Consider the following 11,576-nt stretch of genomic DNA (forward strand, 5'->3'; position numbering starts at 1 on the left):
TTTACCATGTACATGTTAATTTTTAACTTTTTAAAAATTAAAATACTCTTGGCCGGGCTCAGTGGCTCACACCTGTAATTCTAGCACTCTGGGAGGCTGAGGCAGGAGGATCGTTTGAGCCCAGAAATTTGAGGCTGCAGTGAGCTATGATGACGCCACTGCACTCTACCCCAAGCGGCACAGAGAGACTCTGTCTCAAAAAAAAAAAAAAAAAAAGGAAATTGAATCCCCCTTCTCACTCCCCACCTTTTAAAAAAATAAATAAAAATTTAAAAGTTTCAAAATTAAAATACTCTACTCCTAGGATGGAGAGATGGTGAAGGGCTTTGCTTGCTGTGCTAAGGGATTTGGACTTTATCTGTAGGCAACAGGGAGCCAAGGGAGGTTTCTAAGCGAGGGTGTGACATGCTTAAATGTATAAAAGGATTGACTTTGCTACAGAGCCATAGCCTGACGTGGGCAGAAACCGGAGGTAATAGGAGACCAGCTGGGAGCCTGGGACACCTCTCTTGAGTCTAGCCTAAACTAGGGACCCACAATTGTAGTGCCCACGTAGAGGTAAGCTTTCCTGGGCCCAACACCTGTCAGATACATACCAGTGACCTGCAAAGAGGCAGGACAACCAAGCCAGGCCCAAGACTTAACTGGTCACTGTTTTCAACTAAAACAAGCAAGACTGCCAGGGAAGACGCTGGCTAGTGGGGCTGATGCTCTCCATAGGAGCAATATACCTTAAAAATTAGAACCACCAGCTGCCTCCTGCCCACCTCTCTGTTCCATCAAAGCTGAGACAGAGGTGGGCTTGTTCTTTAAGTTTTGGGGCAGGAGGCAGCTGAGGGAGACTACGGAAGAACAGTCTTGCTCCAGAATTCCTGATGGGAAATACTGCTTGGACAGCTCCACTGTGTGCTGCCAAGACACCAAGCCTGGGAAATGCCCTCCCCAGGGGGTGTCTGACAGCCCCTGCGGTAGATAGCCTTGCTCACTGCATTGGTGAGGCTCACACTGAGACTTGGGGAGATCGGAGAGGGCTGGGGGATGAGGTTCACACCCCGAGCCTCGGGTTCCTGCAGCTCTGCGGGCCAGAAGTTAGAGGCCCTCTGCATGGAACAACATTGGAGTCTGGGAAGAGCCAGGCTCTAGGCTAAACTGGGCTTGAACTGCACTGGGTCTGGATGGCCTTGGGTATTTAACCTTCTGAGCCCAGTGTGCACACCTGTAAAATGGAACCATCACACCTTCCTCACACCTGGGATGGCACAATGTGCATGTACCCAGAGCACCACATAGCGCTTGGCATGTCACTAGACCCCTTTGGTTTCCTCTTTAGCAATGGGGAGAGACAGCCAGACAGAGGTGGGTGGCAAGGAGAGAACAGGGAAGCCCGAAGCTCAAGGGAAGGAGGGAGGGGTCCTGGGTATCCTTCCTACTCTTCTGTCTATGCTGTCCCTGGTCGGTTTCAAATCAATTGCTTATCTGTCATTAAACCTTAAGAAGTTTCTAAGCAGCGAAGGGGAAGTGGTATGAAGATCCACAGATCAAAGGTGAAAAAACAACTCTACCAGTTCAGGCCCACCTGACATAGCCAGAAATCTAGAAATTTCTCTGAGCATTCCTTTCCTCAAAAGATATGGCTACAAGAGACAAACGCTTGTTCCCAGTCCTCTAAGAATGAGTAACAACCATGAACCCCACCCCACCAGGACCTCACTCTCCTTTTGCCCACCTCATCATCACTCCTTCTCATAGAAAGTGCTAGTTAAGCCAAGTGTCCTTAAATTAAAAAAAAAAAAAAATCTATTATAGCTGTTCCCTAAATGGGATCTAGCCCACACTCTGCCATTGTGTGACCACAGGCAAGTTATTTTACCTCTCTGTGCCACGAGGTCCTCATTTTTATAGAATGGATGGCCTAGACATGGGTTCTAACCCCAGGTTCCATGGATGGGCTTTAGGTGTGCATAAACCCTTCTAAAACTTGAGTAACACTGGTTGTGTCCCAGAAGGAAAGTGGGTGGCAGAGGGGCCAATTGTGAAAAGGACACTACAGTTGTACCTCCCTCTTTGTATCTTTTGAATTTCAAACCAAAGGAATGTATTATCTACTCAAAAAGAAAGACATTAAATGTATATTAAGAAGGGAGGGTAATATGCAAATCTATGTATACATGGACACCTGTACTTTCTTGGGGAGGAGCCACAATTTTTTTTTTTTTTTTTTTTTGAGACAGAGTCTCACTCTGTTGCCTGGGCTAGAGTGCCATGGCGTCAGCCTAGCTCACAGCAACCTCAAACTCCTGGGCTCAAGCAATCCTTCTGCCTCAGCCTCCCGAGTAGCTGGGACTACAGGCATGCGTCACCATGCCCGGCTAATTTTTTCTATATATTTTCAGTTGTCTGGTTAATTTCTTTCTATTTTTTAGTAGAGACGGGGGTCTCATTCTTGCTCAGGCTGGTCTCGAACGTCTGAGCTGAAAAGATCCGTCCGCCTCGGCCTCCCAGAGTGCTAGGATTATAGGCGTGAGCCACTGACTGTGCCCCGCCACGGGAGCCACAATTTTTATTAGATTTTTCTAGGTTTCCAAATCTAGAAAGGTTTAGAATCAGTTTCAGCTTCCTTGACTTGATGAAGTTATAAGAGAAAACAAAAGTGAATTTTTAGTACTCATTACATACAGGCTGGATGCACGTGAAAACGCACCTTGAATCTTAGGTATAGGACTTGATGTGGTGAGCTGTCTTTGCTGGTGCATCTCCTATGGTGCTGCCTTTTGAGATCAAGGTCAAGAAATGACCCCCACGCCTATTCTCTCAAAGCTGTTGAATGAAGTCCTCATTGCCCTACCTCACACCCACTTAGGGAACATCCAGCTTGGCTTCCAGGCACAAATGATGCATATAAATAAATACAATGTGGATTTTTAAATGTTGGTTACTTTGGCTCTGAGGGGCAAGGGAGTGAGAAGGATGGGAAATGGCGGAGGTGCAGGGTTTGGGGGAGACCCCAGGTAGAATGGAGATAAATGGAGCTAGGTTTATCCAAACACCTACAAGAACCCTCCCACGGCAGAGAGGAAAAATGCTTCCTAGGTGTCCAAGGTAGAAAGCTTCAGGAAAAGGGAAATCTAGTGCAGGGATCAAAGCAAGACCAGTTAAGGCAACCAGACTAGCAGCTGAATGGGTCAGAGTGAAGAAAAAGGTCACATGGTTCCAAAAAAAAAAAAAAGAGAGAGAGCGAGAGAAGGGAGAGCCACCATTTAACAAATGGCCCCTAGCTATGGTAAACTTTAATTAACTGCACCATTATAATTCACTTCCAGCCTGGGTTCCACCCCAACCTGCTCTCTCCCTCCCACTCCCTCCCTCCTCTCCCCAGGTCTCATCAAGTCAGGCTTCCTTAGCGAAACCGAACTGGCTGCCTTGGCTGGGTGCCTCATTATTGCAGCTACTGCTTCTCCTGCTCACAACAGCACCCAGCAACGAGAAGCGGGAGAAACCATGGCGTTCTCAGCTCTTAATGACAGGCCCTCTCCTACCTATGTGCGCTCGCAAGCAAGGGTCTGGTAATCCTGAAAGCTCCTGCACACACCATAGCCATGGAGACACAGTTGCAGGCTGGCAGAAGTGGAGATGCACACAGAGTTTGATAACAGGGCAGACTCCCAGCTGCAGCCTCCACTACTCATAGGGTCCATGCCGAGACAGGTAATCCACACAGCCAAATTCATGTGCACAGTTCAATGTTGTGGCTACACCCACTGCTCCTTCATTCAGTGGCGGTGAAGTTACACCTGTGACACTCTGTATTCTCGGGTTGCGGTGCTTTACCCACTTTGAGAGTATGTGCATTGGGAGTGGGAACTGGGAGCATCTTAGAGGATCTTCCAGACGAAAGAAACATGTTCGGTTTTTATTAATGAGCTGATGAGAAAAGCCAACCCAGGCCTTAAGTGAAATGTGTGATTGGTAGCCAGGCGAGAATGGGTTTTAGAATTAACTCTTCCTACAGTCTGCTACGCATTATCACCCCCAAGTTAATTACCCCTGCAGATGAAAATAGGTTTCATGACTCATAAGCACCAATACAACACTTGGCAGCAGACAAAAATGCAAGGACACACTTGCAGGAAGCTGACAGGAATATCTATTTATATGTGGGGAGATTCTTAAAGAGGTGAGACAGGCACCTCCCATGTACCAGGATTAAGAGGCTGCAGCAGATCCATCAATATTGCCACTTATCCACACCCACACACACACACACACACACACACACGCACACAGCCCTGCTTTCCACTTCAGTGATGGTGGTGGCAAAGCAGGAACAGAAATTAAAGGGTATTACTACCAACAAGTCCCAACACCAACCCAACCTCCACACCAGTATTCTGGGCTAACTGGTGATTTGTTTTTCGCCAAACGTGCCTGCACCCATACCCATCTCGCTGCCCTCCCGCTCCTTCTTTGATGGGAGTGGAGTGGGGGCGCCAAGTTTCTTCACATATTCCTGCAGCCTTCCTGGGGACCGTCCTGGCCCTGTTCGGCCCGCCCAGGAATGGGGTGTGGCCAGGAATGAATTTCAGATAGGATCACTGGGTTTTGTTTTGCTTCCTCCCTCCTGTTTTCTATCTTCCATTTGCCTCCCAGGAAAGCACAAGGTTCAAACCCGGTTTGTTTGCCTTCCCCTACCACTGGGAGGGCCAGTCTGGTCTCACCCCACGGGGCCCTGAGGTCTAAAGGGCACGACAGTCCTCTGTCCCCATCCCCACACCTCCCAAATGCCGCCAAAAAGCTGATTAGATGAATGGTTGCGTATCTTCACCAGTAGGAATGGGTTTTATTCGGTGTCATAAGTAACTTTACTTCAGGAACTGGGTTTGAGGTTCCCCCTCCCACTTCCTCATCCCTTGAAACCCTCTCTGATCAACTGTGTGTTCCGCCCGTAGAAATAACTTATTAAAGAGAGGGGAAAGAGAAGACATGCAATGAATGAGGCGAAACCTGCTTTTCCAAGGCATTAGCTGGAAGCTGCTAGGGATTCTCCTGGCTGGGTACTGGCATTTGCTTCCCAGTTGCCCCCACTAACGACTGCCAGCTCTGGGACACTTTTGTATTAAATATGCAAATCCTGATTACTGCCATATCTAAGAGGCAAAGCACTGTAGCTTTTTTCCAGATTTCCCCCCTACTTGTCAAGTCACAGCTGCATTGGGCATGAGCATATACTCATGGCCACAGGGCAAGGCACCAAAAAGCATTCCTGACAAAGCCATTTGCAGCTGGGTGCGCATGGGGGAGAGAGGGGAGAGATGCAGAAGAGTAAACAGAAATGGCTTAGTCAGCAACTGTCACCTCCCCAGGAGGTGAATGTAAATAGCCCGGTGCCGAAGGGGAGGAGCTGGCAGGCAGCACTGGGCCTTCCTCACAAGCCACTCCGAGGGCTTTCAAAGACACCAGCATTTTCGTACAGTATTGGCGGTAGGGAGGGTGTTCCCTACATTGGAGTTGTGTGGCCTTAGCCCTAGAAAGACACACTTGCTGACTCGGGGCAGAATTAATATCAATTGAATTTATTACAAGTTACTAAGCTCCAAGGCACATTACAGTGTTCTGTTAACTACAGAAATGTATAAAGGACAAACAGAGCAGATTCTCCATGTCTAGCATTTCGCTCTACTGTTCAAAAGCATCCGTGCATCGACAAAGCAAAAACAAAACAACACGTGAAGATCCAACACATTCAGGTCAGTAGAAACAAACCAAAACATTTTCCCCTCACAAACTTGCAACAAAAAACACCCCATCCTCCCCAATTCCCCCCTTACCATTTTGCAAACAAAACAGGAAAACAAAACAACAGAACAAAATAAAGTGAAGACTTCAACACTTAGGGTGGTTTAGAAAGAAGCTTTCACCATTTTATAGCATCTTTTTTTTTTAGGCAGCAACACTGGCCTTGGGAAAAAAAAAAAAATCTTTTTCTTTTGTGTGTGTTTTTCCTTTCAGAATGCATAACATTTACAAAAATACACACCAGCAGCAGTCCTTGCTAAGGGCTATTAATTCTGTACCTAGGCAAACATTCTGCCACCAAATAAATGCTAACGAATATGATGCAAATGACCCAACCATTATACTGTGAAACACAAACCAGCTTATCCTTCAAATGAAGAAGTTACATACCTTAGTTTCAAAATATAGAAACATACGACGAAAATAATGTCTATACGTAAGACTAACTTTTTGCAGTTTGTTATATTCACAATTCTACAATTTGGGGGTGAGGGAAGGGAGATTCGAGGTGGGTGGGGGAGGGGCCCTCTGCATTGGAGAGGAGCTGGTCTAGGGCAAAGGAGGTGGCTGCCCTGTGGTTCAAGGGTCTCTCTCCTTTTTCACTTTAACATCCCCAGCTAAGATAGTCGCGATTTCGCCCTGCATGAAAGCCCAAGGTACATTCGACCCGACTAGGGGGCATTTCTCTCCGCTGGGGCAGTACACCTCGCCGGTGGCCCCCTGGGCCTTAATACTCTCTCTAGAGCAAGGGAAGCAGAATTTGTGGCTGGGGACGGATGGGCACTGAACGAAATGCGTGTCCTCCAAACGTTCGTGGCAAATGGTACAGCAGAGGGGTCCGCTGTTGGCCATGGGGGAATCCGGAATGTTTGGGGGGTGCACTTGGTCCATGCCTGGGTGGGCGCTAGGCGGCGGGGGTGCCACCTGTAAGTTCAGGTCCCCATTACGTGATGCCAAGCGGCGCTGCCCTGGCACAGAGGCCGGCGAGACTGGGCTGCTGCTATTGCGCCGCGCCGACGCAGTGGTAGAGTGCACGGAACTGCCATCCTTAGGCGAGTGCGCCGTGCCCAGAGTGTCTGCCACCGACATGAGGGCAGCCATAGGCGATGGACCGTTCTGGGGGGCTGACTCGGGCGGGGTGGTCCGGTTGGAATGCGGTCCCAGGGGTGGGGGTGGCGGAGGCGGACCCCCTGCCGCATGCCCCGGCGCCGCAAAGCCCCCGGCCGACATGGTGAGCTTCAGAGCCTCGCTCTGGTTCGCCATCCACTGCTGCCTCTGCTGTTCTTCGCCCAGCTTCAATGCGCCATCGGCTGAGTCTGGGGGCTCGGGGGACGCCTTCCTCTTGCGCAGGCTGGCGGCTGTGCCCCGGCCCGAGGGCGCAGCAGGCGGCAAGGCCCCGGTCACCGGGGGGGCGCTGGGGGCGCGACTTAGACTCACCAGCGCCGTGGGCAGCATGGGGCAGCTGGCGTCCAGGTAGGGCTGGGGCAGCATGTCGGCGCCGGGCACGCCCTCCTTGAAGAAGCGCACGGCCTCGGGAAGCAGGTCTCCAAGCAGGCGCCAGTCCCCGGAGCCATGCTTCTTCTCGTACTCCAGGTATTTGAAACCCGAGGAGAGGCCTCGGCCGAAGTCCTTCATGCAGTCCTGGTACATCTGCTTGGCCACGCCGGAAGCGCTGGAATACACGTTGCCCGAACCCGTGGGGTACTCAATGAACAGCTTCAGCTCGTAGTCCATGCCGGGTTTGGAGACGGCGTCGAAGGCGAACACTCGGCCCAGCAGCGAGTGGTCCTTCTTGAAACGCACCTCGTAAGGCGTGCAGCCAGCCAGCGTGAGCAGCGTGTCGCGGACCATCTTGGGCTTGTTGGCCCACTCCTCCGCGCGGTTGCGCAGGCTCTCGCTCAGCTCGGCCAGGGCCTCTGCGTTGCGCTGCTTCTCCTTCAGCTCACGCTCCTGGTCCGTGCTCGACACTGAGCCAGGCCTCTTGCCACTAGCACCCACGCCCACCTCCGCCACCGACGACGAGGTGGACGACGCCGCCACTGCCGCCGACGTGGTGGATACGCCCGGGGCGCCCCCGAGACAAGCAGGACCCCCAGGAGCCCCTGGGGGAGCTGGCGTCGGGGGCCCACGGCTGCCCAGCCCGTGGGGCGGGGGTGGGGGCAGCACCGCGGCGCTAGCTGGGCCGTTAAGCAGCGTCTGCGGCAGCAGGTTGGGGGGCACAGCGAGCTGGGGGCCTCCGCCACCTCCCGGGTTGGGCAGTGCCGTCACGAGCCCACCGTGCGTCCCACGCCGAGAGGCCACCGACGCCGCCGCTGAAGAGGAGTTGGGGCTCTGGCGGTTCAGCTCTGGGGGTCCCTCCTCCGGTGCTGGCTTGGGGAAGCCGTTTGGGCCTCCCAGGCCGTTGGGCAGCCGCGTGGCATGGCTGCTGCTTCCCAGGCTCACCGGCGGTGCCGGGTACTCGAAGCGGCTGCGCTGTTCCACGGCGGCGGCAGCGGCAGCGGCGGCGGCGGCAGCTGCACTCAGGCCGTAGCGCTCCAGGCCGGACGGGGCCGCCAGCACCGCAGGCTTGCTGGAACCGTCGACGTGGTTGAGCTGTTGCTGCTGCTGCTGTTGCTGCTGTTGTTGCTGCTGCTGCTGCTGTTGCTGCTGCTGCTGCGCGGCGGCCGCTGCCGCCGCTGCCGCCGCCGCCGCCTCTTTAGCCGACAGGGCCACCGTCTTGACCCCGACGGGCGGCGGCGGCCCGGGGGAGCGGCCGTCCTGGAAGCAGCCGTGCGCCCGCTTCAGCTGGCGCGCGGTCTCGATCACGAACTCGATGCGATCGGCGCCCTCATAGTTGACGCAACCGCGGCATACGGGTTCTGAGAAGTCCCAGATCATGGCCCAAGGCATGCGGGGCAGGTCGCACAGGTAGCAAGACTGTCTCCGGGACGAGGACACCTGCGCCGCCGACATGATGCCGGCCCTGGGGAAGGTAGGCCCCCGCCCGGGCTGTCTCCGCGGCGCCTTCTCCTCCGGGAGGACTGGCCGGCTGGGGAGGGAGTCCGACTGCGGGGGAGGGAAAAGGGGGGGCGAGAAAGTTCTGCCCCAGGGGCTGGAGGGAGCACGAGTCTCCACCGCCGCCGCAGCGCCTCTCCGTGGGGGCTCCACCGCCCGGGAGGCTAACGGGTTCAGTCCGCTCCTCGCCCCCACCTCCTGCTGCGGTCGTCTCGTCGGGAGGGGAGCTCAGGCGCCTTCTTCCTGGTGCCGCGGACCCGAGCTGGAAGCTCCGGGCCCGGGGGGAGGGGGCGAGGGTGCCCGGTGGTGGCCGCTGTTGCCTCTTGGCCCCCTCCCCGGCGTGGCTGGTGCGTGGAAGCTCGAAGGGGGCTGTCTCTTCCTCTCCCCTGGGGGCCCCCCTACGAGCTGCGTCCTCTCCCCGACGGGCTCCCTGGGGCGAGGGCTAGAGGATTCAGTGCCACCCGGTGCCCGGGTCCAATCTTGCTGAAGCCGCTGCTTCCCAGAAGGGCCGGGGGAGGGGGTGGCAGCCGAGAGAGGACCTTCTCCCCTGCGCAGTGTCGGCCGTTCCGCTGGCGGCGGCTGGGTTTGCACGCCGGAGGGAGCCGCCGCGGCCACCGCTTCCAGGACGCACTAGAGGAGAGGAGGGCACGCACGCAGGCTCCCGCCGCCCCCAGGCCTGGCTGGCGCCCGGGCCGCCGCGGCTGGAGGCGCTCACGTTGGCTGCAGGGCGCTCGCGCGGCGCCTCGGCCTGGGTCGCATCCCTTCCCGCTCGTGCTTGCGCTCGCCCGGAATGTGGGGTTGTGATTGTTACTCTACGTTCCGGAGGCGCGTCTCGGCGCTCCTGCTCCGGCTGCGGCTCGCGCTGTCCCCGGCTTGGCCGCGCGGGATGCCGCCCGGGCGGAGCGCTGACGTCACCGCCATGCTCTGCACCAGTTCACCCCCACCCCCCTTACACTTCCTCTGTCTGTGGAGCCCACTTGTTGCTCGGGAAAGGCGCATGCGTGGCAGGACGCCCAGATTCCTCCCAGCCGGCCCCTCCTCCGCGCCTCCGCCCTCCCCTCCCCCCTCGCCGTGTGTGTACAACAGCTGAGGCCGGGCGAGCTAATGCTGGAAGTCCGGGGCTGGGGGTGGAAATTAAACAGACGATGACCTTTCCTTTCCCTGCCCGGCTTTCCCAAGTAAAAACGTATTTAAGAACCACAAGCGTCGTTTCCGATCCCCGCTCCCCACCGCACCCTCGGCAGTGAATTTAAATGTCCTGTTTCAGGATTTTTCGCTGTGAATTTCATATAAGGTATTACCCATTTCATCTGCGATCAGCCCCTCCTCGTCCCACCCTCGGCATGGATGTTACATTCATTACCACCACGGATGCCAAAGCACCTGCAAAATTAGCTGTCTAATCTTCCAATCTTCCAGAAGCTGTCTTTTCAATTTGTTTTTGTGCCCTTGTCTAGGGACCCAAGCTTCACCGATGGAGCTAAATGAATTCAGGTTGAGCTACCCCTCCCCCCAGCCGCACTCTAAAAATTTTGGCTGAACGTCTAAAGAAGATACGAGCACCCGGAGGCCTTTAAGGAAAACAGTCAACTGGCTGCGCACAGCTGCAGTTGACGGTGGAGGGGGGGAGGTGCTAGAGAGGCCAAACAGGTGAGTGGTTTTTCTAGGGGTTGATAAAAGAAGGTGGGGCAGCATTTAATAATACTGATCTCTTTTTGTAAAGCACAGCCGCAGTTTTCAAAGTTCCTTCTCACATACTGTGATCTCGTTCCACAGTGCCCCAGAAGAATGAGCAAGCCATGATTTTATTTCCCTTACAAGATCACTGCTTACCATGATTACTTATTGCAAAACAGATATGTTGGTCAGAGCTCTAGGTGGAGCATTTCAACTGATTCTTCTAATTATTGGGTCTGCTTCCCCCCATTTCATGAAAATTGAGATAATCCTAGGGAAGGGTGGAGACGAAGGCAATATAATGAGATTTCAGGTTCTGGAGTCTGGCCCAGTGGGTTGGAATTTTCTGTCACTTACTGGCTTTTTGACCTTGAGCTAATTACTTATATAATCTCTGTTTTCCATCTATAAAATGGAATGATAGCTCCCAACTTATTAGGGTTTTTTGAGATTTCAATTTGTCCTAATAGGTGGTAATGCTTACTGAGACTTGCTGTGAGACAGATGCCTAGTGTACTAGATGGTTTACTTGCATCACCCTTAATATTATCTACATTATTAAGGGTGTATTCATCTATATTATTAAGTCCTTAATGTTACGTATAAGACAGATTCTGTGAACTCCATTTACAGACTAGGAAAGCAAAGAGGCTACATAATTTGCCTACAGCCATTAGAGACGGACCTGGGATTTGAATCCAGTAAATCTGATTTGAGAGGTGGCTTTGATAAGCTTAGGCTCCCAAAGGTGGTTTGGGGTGCTCAAAATTCCCATCGCCTTTCCCCCATTTGGTATTACATACAATCTTAGGTAAAGCACTATGCAAACAATGTACCTTCATAACCAACCCCCAGCCTCCCCTTCCAAGCAGATTGTGCCACTGAGTTCTTCCAGATACAGAAATTGTTGATCTGCCACTGCCACAGACTGTAATCTAAATACACCATACAGTATATAGACAGTGCCAGACTCACAGGAAGCTGTTTGTAAGTGTTGGTTATTATTAGTATTGATATTAGTGTTTTGCTGGTGAACATGTGAAAGTACTTTGTAAATTGCATAAAATGTATGCATGTTATTCTTACCACTACTATTACTAATTGCAATAAAG

The 11,576-nt window shown here is 53.3% G+C and overlaps 1 protein-coding gene across 1 annotated transcript; it reads right to left on the minus strand.

Annotated features, from left to right (window-relative positions):
* Positions 1-5,554: 5,554 nt before the first annotated feature.
* On the minus strand, positions 5,555-9,694 carry IRF2BPL (interferon regulatory factor 2 binding protein like). Its single transcript, XM_069465155.1, has one exon. The coding sequence runs from the start codon at positions 8,743-8,745 to the stop codon at positions 6,373-6,375; it is 2,373 nt and encodes a 790-aa protein (XP_069321256.1). The 5' UTR covers positions 8,746-9,694; the 3' UTR covers positions 5,555-6,372.
* Between the last annotated feature and the right edge of the window lie 1,882 nt (positions 9,695-11,576).

The sequence above is a fragment of the Eulemur rufifrons genome, chromosome 2 (assembly GCF_041146395.1).
Source record: "Eulemur rufifrons isolate Redbay chromosome 2, OSU_ERuf_1, whole genome shotgun sequence".
In the NCBI taxonomy this organism is placed as follows: Eukaryota; Metazoa; Chordata; class Mammalia; order Primates; family Lemuridae; genus Eulemur; species Eulemur rufifrons.